The 23,663-nt window shown below is 36.8% G+C and overlaps 2 protein-coding genes across 2 annotated transcripts; one reads left to right on the top strand and one right to left on the bottom strand.

The window, feature by feature from the left end:
• Positions 1-1,218: 1,218 nt before the first annotated feature.
• AP1AR (adaptor-related protein complex 1 associated regulatory protein) lies at positions 1,219-15,218 on the top strand (the record flags this gene model as incomplete). Its single annotated transcript, XM_010181134.1, has 9 exons — positions 1,219-1,267; positions 3,483-3,509; positions 4,367-4,392; positions 5,296-5,392; positions 6,120-6,218; positions 9,509-9,570; positions 10,677-10,750; positions 11,723-11,851; positions 14,781-15,218. Coding segments are annotated over 9 exons (829 nt in total), but the record flags the coding sequence as incomplete, so codon positions are not given.
• Positions 15,219-20,746: 5,528 nt separating this feature from the next.
• On the bottom strand, positions 20,747-21,307 carry TIFA (TRAF-interacting protein with forkhead-associated domain). The gene has a single exon (XM_010181133.1). The coding sequence runs from the start codon at positions 21,305-21,307 to the stop codon at positions 20,747-20,749; it is 561 nt and encodes a 186-aa protein (XP_010179435.1).
• Between the last annotated feature and the right edge of the window lie 2,356 nt (positions 21,308-23,663).

A 23,663-nucleotide genomic window follows, 5' to 3' on the forward strand; every position in this document is an offset into this window, starting at 1 on the left:
ATTAAATTAGATTCTTAGTAGTATTGGCTTCTGCACATCACAATGTTACACAGAGGAGTAGCAGTGAAATTACTTTAAGTGTTCATGCCACGTGTCCCAGTTCTACTTGCGATGTAGTGCATGAATTAAAGTGGCCTTTCACCTCTGGTTTTATAGCAATAAATCAACTGGAAACAGTTCTTTAGTGGCAGTGATCCACTGCAAGGTACACTGCTGCATATGAGGAAAGGTTGACCGGCACTCGGCATTGAAGTGGGTTGCACAACAAGTTGCCAGGGGAGATGTACTCTAACTGACTTTCCAAGAAAAAGTACAATCGAGATGAAATATGATACAATTAAAATAATTCAGGCTTTGGCTGGTGTGTTGCTTTTAGTATAGTAGAAGTAGGTGTTGGTTGCAAGTACAGAATGATCTTTTGTACAAGAATAGAAGTGCTGAGGGCCTGGATTTATTCATTATATCAGTCAGCACTTGCAACTGGAAACTCTGGTTTTTAAAATAGTTCAATGCAATAGATGTTGCATTGAAGCACCCGTATACATCTCAATGTACTTTTGGATGATAGCCAAACCTCTTTCACTAGGTAAAAATGTATTCAGATAACTTAATACTCCATTGGGTTTTTAACACAGGACACTGTTAAGATAGTTAAAGAATCAAGGAGGAGACTGATTCCCTGTATAAAATTACAGACTATGAATATTTTTCCTAGTTGGAAAGTATTGGCTTGACTTTGTAAACATTTTTCTCAGGTTCAACCTTCTAGCTATGCCAAGCTGTCAAAATAAAATGTATTGTTTAACACTGATGTACGAGATGCTGTGCTAGTAAAGAGTTAAGTGCCATGATGACCAACAGTGTTTTCAGAAGTTGCCTGGAATAATGTTTTTCAAGAAAAATGTATTAAAGGTATTGCAGAACACACTAAATGTCTGTAAATGTCAAGTCTAGCATCCTGATAGCTGATTTCTTCCCACTTGAGGGTGTTTGTCTTTTCTCCAGTTCTGTGTAAGATGTTTACATGCTTTTGCCTCTTTCCACTGTGGTAGCAATTCAGAGCACAGATTAACAAGTAAATGTGTTTAATACCTGAAGATTTTATGTTTATTTTATAATTAACATATTTCAGAAGCTATTTAAAATTACCAAGTTTGTTTTCCTTCTGTTGTGAATTGAAGACTATTCTGTAGTGTAACTGTGGATTTATTTTTCCAGATCAAAGTATTTTAGAACATGTTCAACAGGAGAACACTTCACTATAGAGGTGAGTGCTTACCTTTCTAGTGATTTAAAAAAAAAAAAAAAGTTGGAAAAAGCTGAGTTCTAGCAGTGCTTTTAACTCTTTTTTTTGCACTTTATGTACACTGAAATTTTCCAGGTTATTCCAGACCAAATTTATGCTGCACTGGGTGGCAAGACAGTGGTTCTTACAGCACCATAGAATATGAATACATCTCACTTTATTATTTGGAAAGAAAAAAAGTATCTGTTGTCACCTGATACTCAGCACCAGAGCATTCTAAAGTCTGCCTATTGCATATTTCATCACTGCTGTGTTAGGAGTGACTTTTCTTTATTTTCTGCTTGTATAAGTGCAAAATATTTAGTTCTCGATTGTATGAATCTGATTCTACAAAAAGCTAGCATCTGATGAAGTTGCTTTATAGTTAGTTGCACTGTAGTCCACTTCGTTCAGTACAGAGAGCCCTTCTCAGCCACTGAGTATCACCCCTTTTTGCCAAGGGTAGCATAAGGTTCATTTGTTTAAGTTGAGATTTTCAGAATAACCTGGTTTACTTTCTCCAAGTATTCCTTGTGGTCTAAAAGTCCTAGACCTTTTAGATGCCCTCATTACTGGGAATAACAGTAATAACTGTAATCACTGCTTTGGCTTTCAAGAAAAGGGGGCAGATGTATACTGGGGGGAAGGGGGAGTGGAAATCTGTTTTAGTGCACAGATTCCAGTTGTGAGAGAGTGTTCCTGTAGCAGAAATATGTTATGGAAAAGCAGGTTCTGTACTTTCCCCAAATTGTTATTCCTCTTCTACTTGAGCAGGCAGTCAGTATACAGGTCAGTGAGGAGTTGCTGTAGGTACTGACCTCAGTGTTTGATGTATTGACTACATGTAAGATTACTATACTGAAAATAGTATAGAGAATTTCCATTTGCTTTGGGTTGGGTTTTTTTTGTGTGATAGTTGAACTTCTGCTGGATGAGTTTGTGCAGCTTAGAATGAATGCTTCATGTATTTTTTGCCCAGTTTTCTTTCGTATCATTAAGCATTACATTGCCTTTATTGACCTTTAGTTTCTTATGTGCAAAGCTGGGAGGAAACGATTTATGTTTGTGTGTTTTTAGAATTCTAGGTAGAGAGTAACTCTACGCTTTCTGTAAATTAAATACTTTTTCAAATACTTTTTGATAAGGATCACAGTTGCCATGCGAGGTAGAGGTTACACACACTATATCCTTTATACCTACATTTTTTAACTGAGTGGGTGCTTTGGTGTAAGAGCCATACCATTCCTTCCACTGCCTGTATTATAATGCTTCGGATACACAGAATTATTAGCAATCTTATAAGCTAATGAGACTTCATTTTTATCAGGGCCCTCTGTCACGGAATTGCACCAAAATGGCTACACGCACACAGATAATGAACTCAAACAAGCTTTAATCTGCAATTGAAATGAAGCAGACAAAACTTCATTCACCAAAACAGCATCCCACTGACATTCAACAAATACAGGTTCGATATGCTGGTTGGGAATATTACCAGACACGGCTAAATTAAGAATTCTTAAGTTTTGGCCAAACAATCCAAAATGTGCACTCACTCACTCACCAAAAAGGGAGGGCTCTCAATCTCGAGAAGTTACCTTAAGTGGCGTCCCAACTCAAGAGGAGAGTCCCCGACTGCAGACCCGCTGCTCCGAGGAGGACCGACTCAAATGAGTCCTCCGGCAGGGCCACATTTATACCCTGGTCGGATCTGATCTGTGGTCAGTACATGGTCGTGTCACCCCCTGTTGGCTGAGGACCCCAACTTTCCTGCCTTTGACCCCCACTGTGTGGACCAGACATGAGCTGTGAGGGGGGAGGCAGTCCTGGCGCCACCAGGGCCAGAAACTTTAGCACTGTCTTTTGTTGGGTCTTTCTCAGGTCTTTAGTAGGGTGGGTGCATCTGCCACACCCTCACATAAGTTGTAGTGAAATACATGACTGTTTTACAATTTTGACTCTTCTCCTTTTAGGAGAATGTAATATTTAAGAAAAGAAACATTGGTAAGAAGATAGTTCCTACTCTAAAAGTAGTCCATTGAAAGTAGGGGCTTTCCTAAATAGTATTACAGTCCCACGGTTATAATTGGACTAGTGTTTTTACAAGGCAGAATAAATATGTAATCGTATTTGCTGTATGTGTTTAGTGACTTGTTATACTGAAGAGTAAAAATTTTTTACTTCTTTTTCTCTGCAGTTTGAGAACCTTGTGGAAAGTGATGAGGTAGGTACCTGGATCATAATGTGAAACCTGCTCGTGCAATACACTCCCTTAAAAATGGTTCAAAAATCCCCGTCTTCCTCCCACTTCATGCTATGTTGTAGGCTTAAATTGTAGGGTTGTTTTGGTTTTTTACTTTGAGTTTTGTTTGCTCTAGGAATGAATATTTAACACTTTGGGAGAGAGGAAGACCTAAGAGAAGAGAAAATAGGTTGGGGGGAGTATGGGAGGGTAGCCCTTTCAAGAAGAGAGCACTAGGAACATTAGGCAAAAAGTAGAAAAAGAAGGGGAGGGGAAATATGGGAGGAAGACTTGAAGGAAAACTTGCTCCTGGTATAACTCTTGTATAGAACTCAGCAAATGCTCTCTATCTAAGAACATAAATGGACGTGGGTTGCTTTGCTAAGGAAAGTTTTGGGAGTGCTCTGTCTTTACAATTATTGGTAAACTGGCTGAACAGTATTTTGGAAAAATAGAAGTTTGCCTTAAAACTTCACTCTTAATTTAATACAGCTTGATAATGTCAGGACAAAAAACACATTTTCAATATCCTGCCCTGTATTTAAAAACATGAAGACTAATTGTTTGATTCCTGAAATACACCACTGGAGTATTTATTTTCAGTTGAAAGCACATATTTCGTTTACTTAGTCAGCTACTTCAGGGGATTTTGTAACAAGTTAATTTTATTTTTTTTAATTCCTTATTAAAATGGGGGATTTAATTCCCCACCATAATTGTAAAACCAATATATGGGAGAAACTATGATTTCAAGATTAGGTTTTTCCCTTCTTAAAATTGATCGATTGATGGGATTCTCAAAAACTCAGCCTTTTTTTTTTTTCTTCTCCCCTCAACAGGGGGAAAGCCCAGGAAGCAGTCACAGGTAAGATTTTGAGATTCAGGACCTCTCCTTCCCTCTGCTCTCCCATTGTGACTATTTTTCAGAGTTCCTGTCAAAACTCTTTCTCTCTTTTTAGCTGTCAGATACATTGAAAGAATACTTGTCAAACTAACAATGCTTAATCATGTCAAAATAGTTTAGATGATAATGCATCGTGCAAAAACTACACAAGACAGTTAAAACAGTATTTTGCAAGGAAAATCTTGATTCTTGTTCCCAGAAAATCTTGTTCTTCTGCATGTAAAGTTACACAGGTGTTAGTGCTACAGATTCAGTGGTTTTTCTGGTGAGCATGTTAACATTTATGTAAGCAGTAGTAACTTTGAGGCTTGCTCTACAGGAAATGCATGAAAGCACCAAAGTGTATGCTTGAGTTGTCTAATTCTTGACTTTTTATATTATTTAAGTTTGCTAGTTCCCAGAATGTTGTTTTTTGCAATGGTCTCAGAGAAGCCCTATAGCAAGCCTTGTAATTATTATATTTTGCAATCTTGTTTGTTAGATACATAAAAGTAGACATAAAGTAGGCAACAGATGAAAGAGGAGCAATTTAAATTAGAGGACCGAAACAAGAAAGAAAAAAGGGATATTTATACAGCAATGGTATTAACCATTCCTTTATAGTAGTTCTGTTAGCAAAAAATGTTTTGAAAACATGCTTTCTATAAAGGTACATGCTTTGTAAGAGTAAGAACAGACAGCACCGTCTTGAGTAAACTGAAACTTTGGAACTCTCTTCTCGGGAGGAGCAGGCCAAAAGCACAGCTTGTTGCATTTGCATTAAAGAACCAGACAAGAAAGACTGTATGGATCTGTTTAAGCAACTTGGGCTTGTCATGAGTAAATAATAGATGGAGTCTTTTTGTGTTTCTCCCATGCTTTTAGACCTCTGACTGATGAAGAAATTGCTGACTTGAAAGACAGACATTATGACTCCATTGCTGAAAAGCAGAGAGTTGTTGATATGAAACTTCAGTCAGAGGTAAGTAGTTATGGTGACCAGTATGGTGTGGATAGTTTGTCTTTTAAAGTAGTTAAAATCAACCATGAACACAAGGAGATTGTATTCACGTGAATCAAAGAACTGGGTTTTGTTCATCAGTTGGTGTTTTTTAGTCTACAATATACACAAAGAGATTGCTGTGAAACTATGTATGCATCAGAGACTAATTCTTTTTAATGGACTCTTAGCTGAACAGTTGAATGAACAGGCTGGCTTTCTTACAAAGATCTATTAAATCTTAACTTTTTTTTAATGAAAGACAAAATGGGGAGTATACTTTAGCACAAGGAAGGTAGAGTCCATTTTTTCCAGAGCTTTTCTTAAGGAAGAAATCATAATTTGTCATTTTGTTTTGGTGTGTTGCAGAAATTAATGGAATATGATGTAGAATATAACATAGAAATTGAGAGTGACTTTCAATTAAGTACCAGTGAAATAAGCAACTGTGCAGTTAATAATAAAATGCAACATGCATTTACAGCAATTCACTAGTAAGGATGTTTATTCGATAGGTTAATGTTTAGTTATCTGTATTTCTTGTGATGTTTGGTGGGGGGAAAGCTGTTAGATTCAGTTAATGAAGGAAAAAATGTTTTAACTATAGTCAATTTTATTTTATTTTTATTTTCTAGTACTTTTGCTTTTATTCATAGGAAGATAGATAGGTTCTGCTTTTGTTAACCATTACTGTTTTGTTCATATACAGTTAGCCTTACAAGAGGAGAAGTTAAGAATAGAAGAGGAGGCTTTATATGCTGCACAACGTGAAGCAGCCAGGGCAGCAAAGCAGAAAAAGCTCTTGGAGGTGAGGGGAAAAAGACCCCAATATATATCAGAGCTTCTGTTCTATTTCTATGTATGCAGACTTTCCTAATATCCTTTACATCTCAGGAAACGTAATGAGGAAGTTTGTTTTGGCTGGTAAATTCCAGTAGAGAAAGAAATACATGATTTGAAAATACAAGTGACTGGAACAGCTGAAAGTGATCAGAATTGCGTGAAACAGCTTATGATGCTGAGTATAGATTTTGAATGAGATGCATGATTTTGATCTATAATTAGGTTAACAGATTTCTTACATTATAAATGTTAATGATCTTTAAAGTGATCTGTGATGTTTTTGTTTAAAAAAACAAACAACACAAAACCACAAAAAAACAACCAAACAAAAACGAAACCACAACAACCCCCCCCAAAACCAAAACAAAAAAAACCCACCCAAAAACAAAACAAAAACAACAACAACAAACCAAACCCAGACACACATTATGGCATCATTTAGACTCGTAAAAAATACTGTATACATTTGTACACTTAATTGTTCCTTACATCTGTGGTTTCTGTCAACATGAATGTATGTGTTTACAAGTCATCCGAATATGTTGTTGACTCTGCTTCGAGCAGTATGTTGGACTAGTTGACCTCCTGAGGTCCCTTCCAACCTGAACTGTTCTGTCATTTTGTAATTTGTATATGTAATAGGCAAAGTCCAGTAATGACTTAACAGCAGTCTTTATTTAAAATGTCTGTGCCTGCTTTCAGATATCTGGTGTCTATGCTTTTGGAGCTTGGTCAATCGAAACAAAAGTCACATTAAGTTTTCCTGCTCTTTTGAAAACACACACTGTTCTGTATCCTGCTAGTATTTATTACTGATAGTTTTCATGTTGCAGTTCAGAGAGTTGCATATTATAAGTGCATTTAATATTTTCACCATCCAAATAAGCTATTAAAGTACATGTTCTCATACAAATTTGAGGTTGCCAGAAATATGTATGTTAAAAAAACATTTTCACTTTTCATTATCTCTTTGTCTATAATGTGTATGGCTGCAGTTGTAGGACTGTTTCCTTGAACATGCACTAGACATATGATGTGTGTCCAATTAAAGTAATTTTTCAAAAGTTTTTGTATTTAGACTTACTGAAAATAACTGAAATCTACAATAGGTATAGAGGAGATCTTTAACTTAGTGTATTGCTTATATTCAAAAGAAAGTGAATTGAAAGTTATTTCCAAACTGATAGCAATGACTGTGTTTTCATCTAATATTTTTGTTAACTATAAATCTCATTTCACATTTCTCTTTTTATTCTCTTGTCATTTGGTATGGAAGGGTTAATTCTTTCTGACTTTTTTTTTTTACTGCCTTTTTCCCCATTTTTTTTAAACGCTTCTAGTCTATCTAAAGTCAGCAAAAGTAGATTGTTTTATGACTGTAAAAGATCTTTGCAGAAGTTCTGTGTAAGAAATGCTATTTTTCTTGTTGTTCAGTATTTTTAATATGCACCTCTTCAGTTAGGACCTAAGATAGAATGCATTATAGAGATTTTAATTTCCTCCTTTCGTAAAATTAGTACCACTTACCTCCTTTACAAACAGTCTCAAAAAACCCATAAACATTATAAGGATTTCTAAAGAAGCATTTTGAATAGAAATGCATCAAATATTTAACCTTTCTAAATGAACTAGAAGCCATTTTTAATATGTATCTCATCTCTGTGCTGTTTGTGGGCAGAAGTGTTTTAAATGAGAAAATGACTTTTCTTTGGAAGGATGGCATCCCTTTAAAACTAATTTGGATTGCTTATGTTGCCCTAGTAAATGCCAGGGTTTGTAACAGCAGTCAATTTTAATATATGTGTTTCCTGGAACAGACAGCGCTAGGTATTTGGATGTGACCCAGCAAAATGGGCAGATAATTTAAATCAGTTATTATGTGAGTATATGAATTTTAAAAGAAAATTGTTGCATGCATCAATATTTTACTTTTTCCGGACTTGCTAATTATGTTGGTGCCAAATTCCTGCCTCTTTCACCCTGTGTACTTAAGCCTTCTTGCCTGTAACAACCATTATTTCTATTTCTACACTTCTCATTTCCTTACTGGTTTCAGTCTGCTTATTCTGAATCTTACTTAAATACCCAAGATGGAAACTGTGCCAAGAAACAAAGCTGTCATCATCTTGGGAGTGAAAATACTGGCTGATTCAATGCAGTTCTCTCAAGACTGTTTACTCAGGGAAGAGCAATTCCTAGATGAAGTTAAAGTCAACATTAAAAATTCTGGTTTATTTACCTCTGTTTTTCTTTTGCAAGGACAGATCCATTAAGGATGAGAACAGATTTTTTTCAGACAGTACAGTAGCTTGATACATCAGACTTGTCTATAAAACTAGCTCATTCATTTTTATCTTAGCCTTTGTCATAATTAGTGAAGAATTACTGCTTCATAACTGATTTACCTTTAACCACATAGTTGATGTGCCCAGTTTTTATGCTCTCATTTTTTCAAGGCAGGGAAAAGAAACTTGAGACAACTTAAGCTGTCTAAACCCTAAAGCTTAAGTAGAACCCTACTTCCATGGTATCTATTGTTCCTCTTGTAACTACAAAATAAATACATTTATGGCTTGTGTCTTGCATTTTTCCTTCTGTTTTTGCCTAGTGATACCATGAAAGCTTTCTACCTTAGGAGTGTAGAGTAATTAATACTTTTGGCCTAGTAAGGTACCAAATCTTGTATATATCTAATATAAATGAAGCACTTTGTGCTGATACAGACAACCAGAGGAGATGACAATATTGCTTTGTACAGGGATAAAAGAACCTGTAGGAAATATTTATTTTTAAATGGTAAGCTGACTGTTGTTCTTGCACAGAGAGCAAAACAAATCGAACATAACCCAGGTGTCATTTGTGCGTTGAAAATACCTGTGGCTTAAGAAGAGAAGGCAGTAGAGAAGCAGACAGATGCAATCATGAATGAAGTGGTGTTCACATGTTTCTAGAAAAAATGATGCTTTTGCACGAAATAGGTTAAAATGTTGAGAGCTCTATTCATGAAGCTATGCTCTTTTAAATTGAGATATTTCTGTCATTAAAAACAATACTGCTTGCATGTAACAGTCACTTCAGTATCATAAAATTTGATTGCATTTGAATGCAAGACAGTCTTTTCCTGAGTTGTACTTGAACTGCTCCATGACCAGAACAGTACTTCTAATGTTGCAGTTAAGGGAATGCTTGATGTATTCAGTATATTACTCCAAATGATTGCATTCAGCTTTTTCAACAATTTACTTCTTTCAATAGCAACGTAGACAGCAAAGGATAACACAGAGAGCGCATGCTGTTAATAATGGAGAATATCAGAGGTAAGATATAAAATGTTATTAATGATAATTTAGAACTATGACTTTTTTCACTCTTGTTCCTCAGCTCCCCCTCCCCCCCAAAAAAAATCCACCTGTCTTTTTAACCTTAAATGTGCAACATTTCTAAGTCAGAGTTGTTTTCATTCATTGCAGTTTTCTTTGCTTCCAATTGTTACTGAATGCAAACTGCTTACCATGAGTCTGCTAAGTTGGAGAGTAGATTACATTCATTCTGGTTCTCACTGTAGTTATTAGACTGATGCATACAAATTGAACCTACTCCCAGCTACTTTTATTTATTTTATATATATATGTATGTATACACACACAGAAATCTAGTGTTTTATATTAGAAAGGTGTTTATATGTAGAATATCAGCTAATAGAAAAGTGGGGTTTTTTTTAATTCAGAACCCTGTTTGAAATGCCCAATGAAAATACATGCTAATCAAATGGGGGCTTGAATGGTTTATATAGTCTGTTTCTTCATTATTATTCCGTTAGTTCTCTTCACTTCCACCTTCTGTTAGGAGAAAAAAAAAACAACAAACAAACAAAAAACACAACGCAAGACAAAAAAAGACATTTACTGAGGAATTATATTTGAGTTTAGAAAAGAACTCTAAAATCAAACATCTATTTGTGAGTGGAAGGGAAATGGGAGTAGGAGGCAATTTCAATTAGGGAAGTACAGTTAGAAAAGGAGCTGTGAAAGTTAACTGAGTTTTTATGGAATTAGTAGGAACTAGCCAGATTTTAGAAACAAAGGACTACAGTAGCAGCATTTGAATTCATTAGTTAAAAAAAAGGAATTGAAAATTAAGGAGGCATTATCTAAAGTGACAAAGGATGAGAGGGGAAGAGTTTTGTGACAGAAGTTAAGATAGTTAATTTTTAACTGAAATTACTACTGAAAATTGAGCAGAAGCTCAAACTGGGAGAGGATGTGATGAGGAGAAATGGAAAGGCATTTGGTGGCTCATTTTATAAAGGTTTTGGTTAAAGGTGTATGTGCTTTGTAGCACAGAACTGGAGGGCATGTGGGTTTCTCTGTGGAATCCTCAGAGATTTATAAAGCTGAAAGCAATACATGCACTGTTCTTACAGCTCTGTGGCAGAGGAAGATACTGATTCTTTCTTAAGAAATACAAAATTCCAGTATGAAGCTTTTCGAAGTAGTAGTAAGTCTTCTTTTTCTTATGCATGTCTTTAAACGTTAAGTGACTCTGAGGAGCTCAGTGCTGTTTTTTTTCTAGATAAACATAATTTATTTATATTTTTATATATATACACACATATATGTATAAAATGTGCATGCATATATCTTTATTAAAAAATCTGATAGAATTTTCTTCTTTAATCTCTGATGCTTCAAGAAACACAGCATATACAACTTGCACTACAGCCATTCTAGTTCTCAAAAGCAGGTTTTGTAAGCAAATGCATCCTGTGTATGGATTTTATTTTTTAATAAGGCTTTCCAGCCATCTTTGTGGAGGAAACATCCATGTAGTGCACTTTTCTTGTAAAACCTGTGTGTTAAAGATGCAAATGTGTCTATAGCTCTTTTAACCATCTTGTAGCAAAAATAATTAAAATCATGCTAATGGTATGGGGATTCTTCTAATGAAGCAAAAGAGGATTTGGCTGCCTATATTTAAAAATGCCACTAACAGAGGAAAACAATTCTATAAATTTACATCTATAAGTAAAATGGCAGTATGTGATAGTCACTAAGAAGTTGGACAACTGATGTTTCTTGGAAAACAGTGCCTGTAGTTTGGGGTTGGTTTTTTTGGGAAGGAGGTGGGAAAATGGTTTTGAGTTTGTAGTTCTGGTTGGGGTTGGTTGGTTGGTTTGTTTGGGGGTTTTTTGCAACTTTTCATGCAAGTCCAGCTTACAGCTTACTAAATTCCTCTATAGTTCTAATTAGACAATATTGTGACATGTCCTCCTGTAATGTCTTAGTGATGATCACTATTTAAAAGCTACTGTATACTCTTTGAAGTGATGGATGAAGTGCTTTTTCAGATGTTCTTCAGATTTAAGGACCACAAAGCATAACAAAAACTTCCTTTGAAAGTTTTGTTTTGCATATTGAACCTCAAATTTAGGTATGTTTACAAATTAAAACTACTGGTTTTTTTATATAGGACTTTCATCTGATGCTACAGTGCTGACACCCAACACAGAGAGCAGCTGTGACTTAATGACAAAAACAAAATCAACAAGTGGAAATGATGACAGCACCTCATTAGATTTAGAGTGGGAAGATGAAGAAGGTATTTATTCTGCTATTCAGTTTCATTCTGAACTTACAAGTTAAAAAATGCTGACAGTTCTAACTATGTTGATTGTAAACTTGTAGTTTTCAAAAGGTGAGGTGATGGGATGACTCAAGTGTGTAATGATTAAACTGTAAATTATTTCTACCTAGGAAATTGCTTATTTTGATAAATGTGGTTATCTTTTTAATGAATTAATTAATTTCTTTGGATCCTTCAGTAAATGTCTTTTCCTGCAGTTTGTGGAACTGACTTGTAAGCTCACAACAAAACTAATGGTAGAGAAATGCTGCCCTCTTGTGAGCTATTGGCAGAAGGTACAGCTTGTTCTTTGTTTTCAAATATAAAATTTGGTCAGGGGTATCTGAAGTATTTCAGGAAGCATTGTTTCTTTAAATTCTAACCACTTTTATTGTAACTCCTACTGGAAACTTAGGTTTGCATTCTAGGTGAGTATCCCAAGTGTCCTAATTGCTGCTACTGTTTGTTGTTGATCTTTTCTGTTCTCTTTAGTAAATCTGCAAAAGTTCTTGTCTTTGTTTCAGAGTTAATCCAGAATTTTTAGACCTTGACTCTTGAAAACTCCCCAAAAATAAGCCAGAATATCTTTTAGACAGTACATACCATATTTTTAATTTGCTTTTTTAGACTGTTGGGGTTTTTTTGTCAGTCTTTGTATAGTTTAAATGTTTAGCACTGTCAAGAGCACTAACAGGTTCAGAAATCTGTTTTGAAAGATTTAACTTTCATATGCAGCATCATTTTTTTAAGTTCGTGTGTGCAGGAGCTTCTAGCATTCTAGAGGAACTGAAGCTAGGGCAGTATCATGTATGGTGAAGTACACTGGATTTTACATTGAGAGTAATTAGCACCAGTGCAGAAAGTGTCCTGCGAATTCTGTATTCTACACTATGTTTAAGGAATGGGAAAATTACGTTCTCTGCTTTTTACAGATTGAGTTGTCCCCCTACTTTTATGTGTTAGCTTAATTTAATATCTTTCTACATAACTAATGAGCAAGATTCAGACTTTACCAGGCATACCTGCATCCAAAATTATCTTGTTCATTTGACTGGTTGAGGGTCTTGTTGCACATGGTCTTAAATTTTTCTTGTTGAGGAATTTAATTCTGTGTATAGAATTAGCCATCTGTGATGTTTGCTATTTATTTTCCTCTTATCACTGTCACATTGACTTAACCACAAGTATTCATGTGGTTTTTGAGGTAACTGAATAATAAGTGCTGAGGAAAAAAAATATCCTAACACCAGAGAACAAAATTACTGCATAGTTTTGTCTCTCTTTCCTGTTAGCCTGTGCTCTACCAAAGGAAATAATTTTTAAGAGTTGGTCATTGTGATGGCAGTGCATCTTTTCTCCCTAGTAACCTCAAATCTTGAGCAGAGGAGCTGGAAGGAAGGAGCAGAGGAGCTATGGAAGATTGCATGCGCTTGAGAACATAACTTGTTTTTATGGCTGCAAAGGAATGAGTGTGGTCATTTGAACTCAGTTCTAGTCAATATTGCCAGGACTTTGAGGAGTTTTTAACACATTCTTGGTAGATCTGGCCCAACTTAAGTGTATTAAAACCATCTACCTGAAGGGGTTGACTGCTTGCTCAGGATAAGAGGTTTAGTTACTGTGTGTGCTGTCAAAATCTACTATGGAAACTGAACAACTCCAGACAAGTACGTGTGCGTGTAGGTTTAGTGATCTGGGATGTTAATTTATGGTTTAGTCACAGATTTTTACTGTTAGTAAACAAAAGTTGTATGGGAGCTGAACACAAAGTATAGCAGAACCAGTGTTTTGAAAGCGTATTAGCCTTAAAAAACAAACAAACCAACAACAGCAACAAAAAAAACTCAATACAAATAACCTAACTAAGAATAGCAACAAAGACCTTGCTTGACTGAAAAGTTGCTAAATTAGGAAGTTCTTAACAGGAAATGCCTAGGTTCTGAACTAGGCATGATTGTGTACTACTAATAGTAGTGTAAGATCATTATGTAATGGTAGTACTGAAATGGAATTGTAGATTACTGCTCTCTGAGCACAGCAGATACGTATTTTGTGCCCTGCAATTTTACAGTTTATAAAGAGTGTTCTACAGAAAGACTGTTGTGTCTTAGATATTTTTTTCCCCGTGGCTCCATTTCCACCAAGAGTTGTGTGCTTCACTTGCAGTATGTAACTTTTAAATTACAATTAATTAGCTAGTGAGTGACTCCAAATTTAAAAGGGGAATTTATTTAGGAATGTACAAGGAGTCCAATGACTATGGTAAATCCTCCCCTTTTTCCTTTCCGTGGTTGGAGAGGGTTTTGATACACCGCAAGGTGTAATTTCTGACAAAATAAATTGTATCTCTGATGTCTTTGACCAATGTTTTGCCTTATGTTTTGTGAAATTAAATATACTTTTTCAGACAAACTGAAGACCTTTCCTAGAAAAATGTGTCAATATCTATCTAAATTTTAGCTGATGTTCAAAATGTTTCCCACCAGGATGTTTCATTTGTTTGTCAGTAAGTCACAGAAGTATTACAGCATTCCCCAGACATTTAGCTTTTCTGGAAATGGCACAGTACCAAAAATCTTCTAATATTTATGTGGCCATAATATAGGGCAGCAGGCTGCACACGTAGGAGAAGTAAACATTGCTCCATTTCACTGTGTTGTCTGTCTGAGAACTCTGTAAAACAACATCACTGACTGTTGGGTTCATTTGTGCCAAAACTGACTGCAAACTATTTCTTTAATGTGAATTAAAACACCAGAAAAAAAATACAGTGATACTCGGAAGTGAAATTACCAGAGTCTGGATCTCTAAAGGATTCTTACTGTTTCTTCTGATGTTCTAACACAAATGTAAAGGTTATTCCCTAAAATGTATGTCTTTCTCATAAACATGTCTTAAATCGCAGGCATGAACAGAATGATTCCAATGAGAGAACGCTCCAAAACAGAAGAAGATATACTCCGGGCGGCACTGAAATTTAATAGCAAAAAGACAGGAAGTCATCCAGCCTCAGCCTCTGATGATTCTAATGGATTGGAGTGGGAAAATGACTTTGTTAGTGCTGAAATGGATGATAATGGCAATTCCGAATATGATGGATTTGTAAATCCTGTATTAGATTTGTCTGCATCAGATGTAAGGATATCTGATTCTGATCATCAAGACAGATAGTGAAACTGCATGGGTCTGGTTTATGACCAAATGGTGGAACGTGAAATAGAACGTACAGAAACAATTTGCTCTTCTGTAACATGGTTCCCTTCTGTTTCTTATAAATTGATCAGCAAGGAATGGGAATTACTTGCTATCTGAATTAATTCAGAATCAAGTGCAATTTTATCATCTACCTTCTGAACTTTTATGAAAACTAGGATGATTCTATTGTGTATATTACTGGATATCTGGATTTAATATAAAATTATCTGCACTAATTTAAGCTTCATAGCTTGACATATCTCTATTTTAACTAGCCTTTTTTCTGGATGATGTTTCTACTGATTTGTTTTTAAAATTCATCACTGGCCTAACATTTATCTTAGAAACAGTCTTATCTAATTTATCTAATACTTGAATATAGAAAAAATAACTTTAAAAGTTTTGTTTTATTTCAAATATTTGCTTTTTTACTTGTTCTTTGGCTATTTAGAGGATGTAATTAGCCAGCTGCAAAACAAATTTCACACATGGTAAATGGCAGTTTTTCCCTGTCTAGCTTATAGTCTTCCTAGCCTTGTGATGTCATCTTTTCATTTTATTTTTTTATATACTTCATGCTAAGCACAGTTAACCTCAATAAACATAGTATAAATCATCAGGTTAGGTAAGATATAGTCTTGTTTAATATGCCAGACTTAGTAAGTGTGTGCTAGATAGACAAACGGCTATAAAAAAATTCTTTGTGTCAAACTGGATTGTCAAACCAGTATCTAGTTCATAACTGGGGGGACCAAAGTCTTGATTTTCCTGCCCCCAGAACAGACCACAATCTCTTTCTACATGGTCCTTAACATTCTTCTGTTGTGGAAAATGTAACAGTTATTGAAAAGCAACATTATCTGAGCAAACTGGGAAAGGGATGATTGCTCTGCTGCTGGGATGGGAAGAACAGGAACCTAAAGACTGAATTCATATTTCTGCATTTTGAAAAGAAAAAAAAAAGTCCAAGTTACAAAACAGTGTGTTTAAGTGCTCTAGCTTTTCCTGTGCCTCTAAACTGGATGGTTAATAGTGCTCATATGGACTGAAATTTGAGGTGTTCATTTACTGCAAATCTGGTGTGATATGTTGTGTGGTCTCCTCCTTATATTTACTGTAAGTTATACTTTAACAAAAAAAAAGAAAAGAAAAGAAAAAGCTTACTGAAGAGAATGTGCAGATCAACTGTAGATCTAAAGCTTTCCCTGAAGTTTCAGTAAATCCATTCTACTCTACTGTTATTCGGTGTAGCTGTCTTGTTTTCCCTGAAAAAAGGGGGACAGGGTGTAACTTCACCATTGTGGAATTAAAAGCAACACACAGTTAAGTAGTAAATCTGCATCATTGGAACTGAATTTGTGGGTGAAAATTCTGTAACTGTTTTAGATCATCTGAGCCTATATATAATATTAGGGTCACTACAGTGTGGTCCTCTTCACAAGAACTTGAACAAAAATACTGCACACTTGGATTAAATATGTACATATATCAACAATAATGAACATATAAATCTTGTTGATAACATTCCATTTCTTAATTTAAATTGTAGCTATGTCATTGAAAATATTTTAATGTAATTATCTACCTTTGCAATGCCTGTAATAAGTTTTAAAAATTTGTACACATCAAATGTATATTTTTGGTTTGGCATAAGCTACTACTGTGTAACTTCTCCTGACATTTATTTGTAGAATATATTCCTATGGAAATGAAGGCAACTTTCTCAATGTGTAAATAACACCTTTTTACCTGCTGAAACTGCAGTTTATCCTGCAGTGGTCACTACTTTTCCTGACCAGTGAACATGAGGTTAACTTGTCCTAACCATGCTTCAAGGAAGTAAAAGAGCCGATAGTTCTGCTTGTAGAGTGAACAAGCATTGAGCAAAAAGGAAGCTGATTCCAGCTGAAGGTTTTTACAGTGATGTGCATGTTCTGCAGCCATGGTTAATAGCGTTCTGCTTTTCAGAGCTCAGTGAACCACACTGAGTGACTTCAGAAATTATGGTCAATATTTGTGGAAATTTAAGAAATTGGGAGATTATATAAACGGCTTTTGTGAAATGATTGAACAGTACTGTAAAATGCATATCCCTGTACAAAATTAAAACTCATTAAACTTTTCAGTCTTACATTTGACAGTGTCTTTTGTATTGCTAGTTTTGTGGCTGCTGTTTCACACACAGTGAAATCAGTGTGAAGATGAATTGTTAAAACGCCTATGCATCAGGAAGGATTCTGCCTTTCTTTTAACATTACCCATGCATCAGCTAACTAAGGAAGGTTTTAATGCATTATTAGCTGTGTCTTTAACTACTGAATTCCATAGCATCGCTTCTTGAGATGTGTGACTTTGTAAAGGAAGCTCTAACAAGCTGCAATAATAGAGGATTTAAGAAACTTTGAGCATGGAGCCCTTCTATCAGAAACGAGCAGCTGCACCCTCATACTTCAAAGGAAGGCTACACTACACAAGGCTACACAGCTTCCATGTCTTCATGTCTGTCTGAGCTAGTGCACCATTTTAATTGAATCAGCTGATTGTCCATGTATTTAGGAAACAGTGTTTTTAAGAGGAAAATACTATTTTTACTTCCAGGGCAGTGTTTTATTAAGTCATTCATCCACTGCTTAGATGTATGTTTCTTTGCTAAAGCTGAGTAGTTGTCAAATATAAAATCATCTGATATGGCTATTTGGGCAGGCTGTTCAGCGTTACTTGGTTAAGCTTAAAATTGGTGTTTCATCATTGTCTGTAACAAAAATGTTAGCTCTCTTTGTGGGTGTAGTATTTCTCACAATTAAGTTAGCACAATATGACTAATGGCAGCCTCAGAGGGGAGGCGGAATCTGTTTCTGTTGAACAAAGTATGTTCTAGTATGCCTGTAATGAAACAACTCTTGTAGAACAGGGCAAGTATTTGCAATTTTAAAAGCTGCAAACCCTTTAGAGCAATTTAGCGTTGCCCCACATGTCAAAGTGGGTCTTCCAACAAAAACTGCTTCAAAACTCATCACCACTACCATCTCCAGTGCCAGCTTCTTGCTTCTCTAGAACAACTTGCACCAGGCTTGTGTCTCAACCTGTGTCTCTCCAGCCGTGCACTCGTGGCCATGAGCTGCTCTTAGTGGTGTGGCAGCCAGCTGAGGAACTGCTTGGGTGGCAGCAGAGGGATGGCTGTGAGCAGCTGTGGTACCTGTGTCATGCTGTGGCCGCACCTGCGCTTGGTCATGTATTTCCTCTCTACATGTTTGCATGCAAAAGTCACTGGATTGTCTCATGCTGCACTGTCTCAACATATTGCTATGCTCTTTAGTGACTTCTTCAACCAGGACATGTAGAAAGTAAGCTTTAAAAATACCTATTTTTCTAGTCATTTGATACTGATAACGTTCTCATTCTGTCAGACTAACTTCTGCTGGTCAAATCAACACAGTGATAGGATTCTCCTATGACAGCACTTCTTTTTAATGCATGTTTTGGGGTTGATTCTTACCCCAGGTAAAGAGAGTTGTAAAAATAATTAGGGTTTGGAAACCATTAAATTGCTGGTGTTTTTTTTTCCATTCCCAAGGTTTTTTCCTGGTTTCTGGAGATGTGCCTAGGGAACGCTCTGCTCTAGACCTGTGGATATCCGTAGAGCCCCTCTGACAAGTGAATACAAAGTCTACTGAGACAGGGCTGTGAATTCTGCAGACCAGACGGATGACTTTTCTTTGGTAAGTACTGCTTGTAGACACTTCAGTTATACAACGCACTTGAAAATTTGAGATTGGGGTTGTCACTTTTTCTTTAGATAATAGCAAAGACAGTATGAGCAATTAATATGATCAGTGCCAGAAGTTAATGTCCTATGTGATGGGGTCAGTGAAGAGAAATTGAATAATATGCTTCATAGTAGTAGTAGCAACCTGGGTTTTAAGCTCAAAGCAGTACAAAGCAAGACCTTGTCTGTCATCTGTAATAATTTAAGAGCTCTAATAGGAAGAGAGCTGTTTACTGTGAATGCAAAACTAACCCTCCCTCCTCCCTCACACATAAGTCAAATTAGTGAACAAAGAAATCCCATGCATTTTATGTGAGAGGTTGATTTCATGTAAAAGCTTTTATACATAAGAGTTTGTTTCAGATTGTGTTTGCATCTTGCTCTCTTTTTCTGGAGAGCTTGCATTTGCAGGTATTGGTCACTCAAAGAGTAGGAAGTCTCAGGTCAAAAGCATTTAACAACCAAGCTGCCAAAAACAACTGGAAATCTGCAACCAGTGACACGGTTATTCCAGCTCAGAGTTGTTTTGTTAAGCTGAGGGGCTGGGTGTGTGATAGAGCTGTTTGTGCTGAGATGGCAGCTGAATTGCACAGCTAGATATAAAGTACCAGAGCCTAGTCCAAAGAGGAGAAAACATGGGACCAAGGTATTTTTGGCAAGGATGAGGCTACTAGATGAATGAAATCCTACATAAGCCTCTGTTTGTTTCACTGCCTCTCCCATGACTCTCTCTCACTTGTGGCTGTTTGCCTTAATCTCAGGTTGTGTTGTGTAATTCAGCTGTCCTCCCCACACTTACAAATCTGGTTTTCTTGTAGTGATTAATGCTGAAATGCAGCCCAATGCTTAGGGATGATAAGATGGGTAACACTTATGTATGCTCTGTTCTGATTCTTTCCAGTCTGTCTTTCCAAAAAGCAGGTGCCAATGAGAAGCTGAGCCCCTAGCAAAATTTAAAAAACCCCACACCTTAACCAAACAACCTGAAAAATTCTTAAATGAAAACAAAATTGTAAGAGTGCTTAAGGGGGTGGGGGAAGGAGACAACTTGCTGAAAGTATTTTAGTCAATGCTTTATCTTGGAGCAACACCATTTTTAGAAAGCCCAGAAGACTGCCATCGAACATTTCTTTCCTAGATTGTCCTGGAAATAATTTTATTCCTCTAAGTGCTTTTAGACTGTAGTTGCCAAAGACAGCAAATCCTTACTGAGCAATGAAATGCTTTTATTACAAAATTTATCTGGATTTTTACATAACATGATCGCTGACACTGCATGTTGATTTACATTCACAAGCAAAAGTAAACTTGCAAAAAATACATATTATAATTAATTCTAAAAAGAGAAGAAAAAATTCTGCTGCAAAGTTAAAACAAGCATTCATTTTAAAGGACTAATGCTGATGAAGTATTTCTAAGCTGCAAAATCTAGGAAGTTACAACCTAGGCTTGAAAATACTGTTTGGAATTTAATGTCAAAAGCAAATCATGCAGTATAACAAATGCAGCGAGATGTTACATCCCTACTGAGCTAACCAATGCTGGGGCTAAAACGTGGTTCTGCACGCTCTGTGTTAATGCCTGTTAAATATACCATCAAGGCATGTGGTCACAGCTCTTGAATTGAATCTGCTGCAATGGATTTGAGTGGCCCTCGATGTCTCCCATGTGTTTATGTGGCACAATGATGATCAGAGAGCACATTTGCCCTGGTAAAGACAGCAGCAGGAGTCCGCTTCTGCTGGACAAAGTATGTTTTGGTACGTCTATACTGAAAACAAGGAGTAAGATGACTGATGCACACCAGTAAGAACCGTGAAGGACAGTGGACTGAGATGGCAGTCTTCAATTTCTGAAGCTGTGCAGGTTTCAAATGGTCAAAATTTGATCCAGCTTCATTTGTCCCGCCACTATGACTCATTTTCATCAATCTCTATGGGGCTTTTGCCTTGGGAAGGAAACGAGGAAGAGGAAATGCCATTCTCAGGTATGGGGTGCCGTGATGGCAGGCATCTTTCCTGTAGGATTGGCACTTCAGCCAAGTGTAAGCGAGTCTCAAAATAATCCTCAGCCTGCCCTTCTTGAACCTCTGCTAAGATCTGGTAGTCCCCAAAACAAATAATACACTTCCATGGCAAGTCAGTTTTGTTTAAGTAACCCAGTTCTGTTTGGTCCACCATCAGTTTTGTTTTCTTGCTCATGTTCTTTATCTCAAAACAAAATTCTGAGCTGTTCAGTTTTCTGTAAAATTGCAGTGAAAATTGAATCCGAGAAACACGACTATCCATTAAGTTATAACGGCAGACATTAGAATCACGGCCAAACTTGGCCATCTCATCTGCCCTGACCTGTTCTCGCTCACAGAAATTCAAGCAACGAAACATCATCTTGTCTTCTTGGCAAGGATGGTAAAAGGTCATGTGGAGACATGCTACTTGTGTTTCAGTTTCAACTTCTTCAAAAGAAGTCATCATGAATTAAGTCCTCAGAACTATGAGAAAGAAGTAAAATCACAGCATGAAATCACTTTAGTACCAAAAAAATAGCTTCAGTGTGGCATTAAAATACTTCATATACTATTGTATAGTGACTGTATACAATTTATAGCAAATTTATAGCTGACAGTAAATGTAATGAGACCACTGGAATGAAGAAGTGGGAGCTGAGCATACTTGGTCCATGACAACCATCCTTTCCCACCACTTTGCCCAGGACTCGTTAGGTGACCACAGATAGATGACACATTGCTCCATGCTGAACTCCTCCCAGCAGTCAACCTCTCGTCTGTTGCAATGGCTGCCTAACACTTCAGAACTCTGAAAAACACCCATGACTCTGAATTGCTGCTGACCAGTTCTTCATGAGGATCTCACAGGCAGATTTATCTTTGGAATAAATATGTCACTTAGCAGTAACAGTAACATTCACTTTATGGACTTTAAATGGAGCATGAAGTATTGCTGTCTGGGCTGTGTGCTGTTTTACAGTGTATTCCTTTGACTAGAAGGTATCAGACAACTTTTACAATTGCAGTCTGACTGTAGGCACTAATATTTCAAATGTGTATAAAGCACTATTTTGGCACTAGAACTAACAAATTACTTCTGTTGTTTGGGGTTTTTTTTCTTTTTTTAAAGCTTTTCACATGCAGCACAGATGCTTATGAGCTAAATTCTGTTCCAAAGTCTGACTGACTGCAGTGCATCCAAATAACATCTATGATACACCTTAGGCAACACTGCAATCTGGTTCTCTATACAGCAAGCTCAGTATTTTCCTGCATCGAAACACAGTCTAAAGAAGGAAAAGACTAGGTACTTAAGTAGGAACCAGAGAATGAGTTCTCAGTTACTCACCAGAGAAACATACTATTAAACTGCGTTATTCGTGAGCCGCCATTTAACTGGAATCATACAGTGCAGATGTCTGTAATGTATCTTCTTCTAGATGGCAGTAAGTTCCCAACATGTCATGCACCAATCCTAAGCTTTCTCACCAGCTCTATTCAGTGAATGATGCTGAGAAGCAGCTTACAATTTAATCTGGTTTCTGATGTGTAGGTGAATCATCACTGCAGGTAAGTATTCCAACTTGTGGGGCTTTTATGGCTAAATTATACCGCAATAAATAAAATCCAAGCACAGTGAATGGTGGTGTGTCAGTGTGTCACTTTCTGTCGGAAAACTCAGAATTGCTTCCTTCTTAGACCTTTATCACAATAACAGCAACAGTTCTGACACAGTAGTTCAGCAACCTCAGCTTACTTACTGAAGCTAGCTCCAGCAATGCTTCTATCAAGCTTAGATGATTAGAGAAATACAGAATTTCAAGTAGCTCTCAGAGCTCACTTTAAAACAAACTAGGAAATACCATCATGCTTTTGACAGACATACAGACATCCTGATGGCAGGTACTCATGATGTGCATGTGTGCCACCTCAAGCATGCTGAGCTCAGTTTGCCAAGTCTGCAATAAAGGTTTATTGAGGTTGGACTAAACATACTTTCACGTAAATACTGACGGAGTTGCTATTTATTAGATTGGATTGGACAGGAGAAAGCTATCTGGAGAAGAAAATTTTCCATAGTTAAATCCACATTTCTTCTGCAGCTCTAAGGCAGCCCATTGCACTGCTGCTGCCTGTACCTTAATTTGAATCAAGCAATCATAATCTTACCTCTTTCACTTGCCTTAAGTGTGCATCATTATCCCCATTTTCAGAGACAGGAGAATGGCACAGAGCATTAAGAACAAGGATGTCTAACTTGAGGGCTCCTACTTGAGTGGTTAACAGAGTTGTAACTGTCTGCCTACAAGTTATCAGAGAGCTCTGCCAATTTGCTTTTGCAAATTAGAACAAGTATTCAACCTGTTTACCAGGAACAATGATGACATTCATTTTGTTATTTAACTTTCATTTTAAATGACCATGAACTTTGAGGCAGGAGCAGTGCAGAGTATGACTGCTATCCCATTTGTCTTCCCAAAATGCCATGCTGTGGTCTCCAGCGTATCTTTCACCATCTGCAAGAGATTATGTGGGAGGCCAGCAGGCCACGGTTTGCATTTCAGCCTCTGCTCGTCCCGGCGCAGGTTTGTCCCACACGCTGGGTCACGCAGGTGTCTAATGCAAACATGGATGCGTCCCCGCGTACCGCATGTACCTTATGCAGAAAGCAAACGGTTCCTCGGCAAATGTACTTCTGACAGATCCAAACAGGATCCAAAACCTCAGTTTTGCTAAAACACCATCTTTGCTGTCGTTACGTGAGAATACGCCCAAACTGTTGCCCGCCCGTGGCCCCAGGACACACCATACGGCCCGAG

Source organism: Mesitornis unicolor, unplaced genomic scaffold (assembly GCF_000695765.1).
Source record: "Mesitornis unicolor isolate BGI_N332 unplaced genomic scaffold, ASM69576v1 scaffold40643, whole genome shotgun sequence".
In the NCBI taxonomy this organism is placed as follows: Eukaryota; Metazoa; Chordata; class Aves; order Mesitornithiformes; family Mesitornithidae; genus Mesitornis; species Mesitornis unicolor.

What these genes read in the sequence shown, in the direction of transcription:
- TIFA (XM_010181133.1), bottom strand. Translation starts at nt 21,307, where the DNA reads ATGACTTCTTTTGAAGAAGTTGAAACTGAAACACAAGTAGCATGTCTC.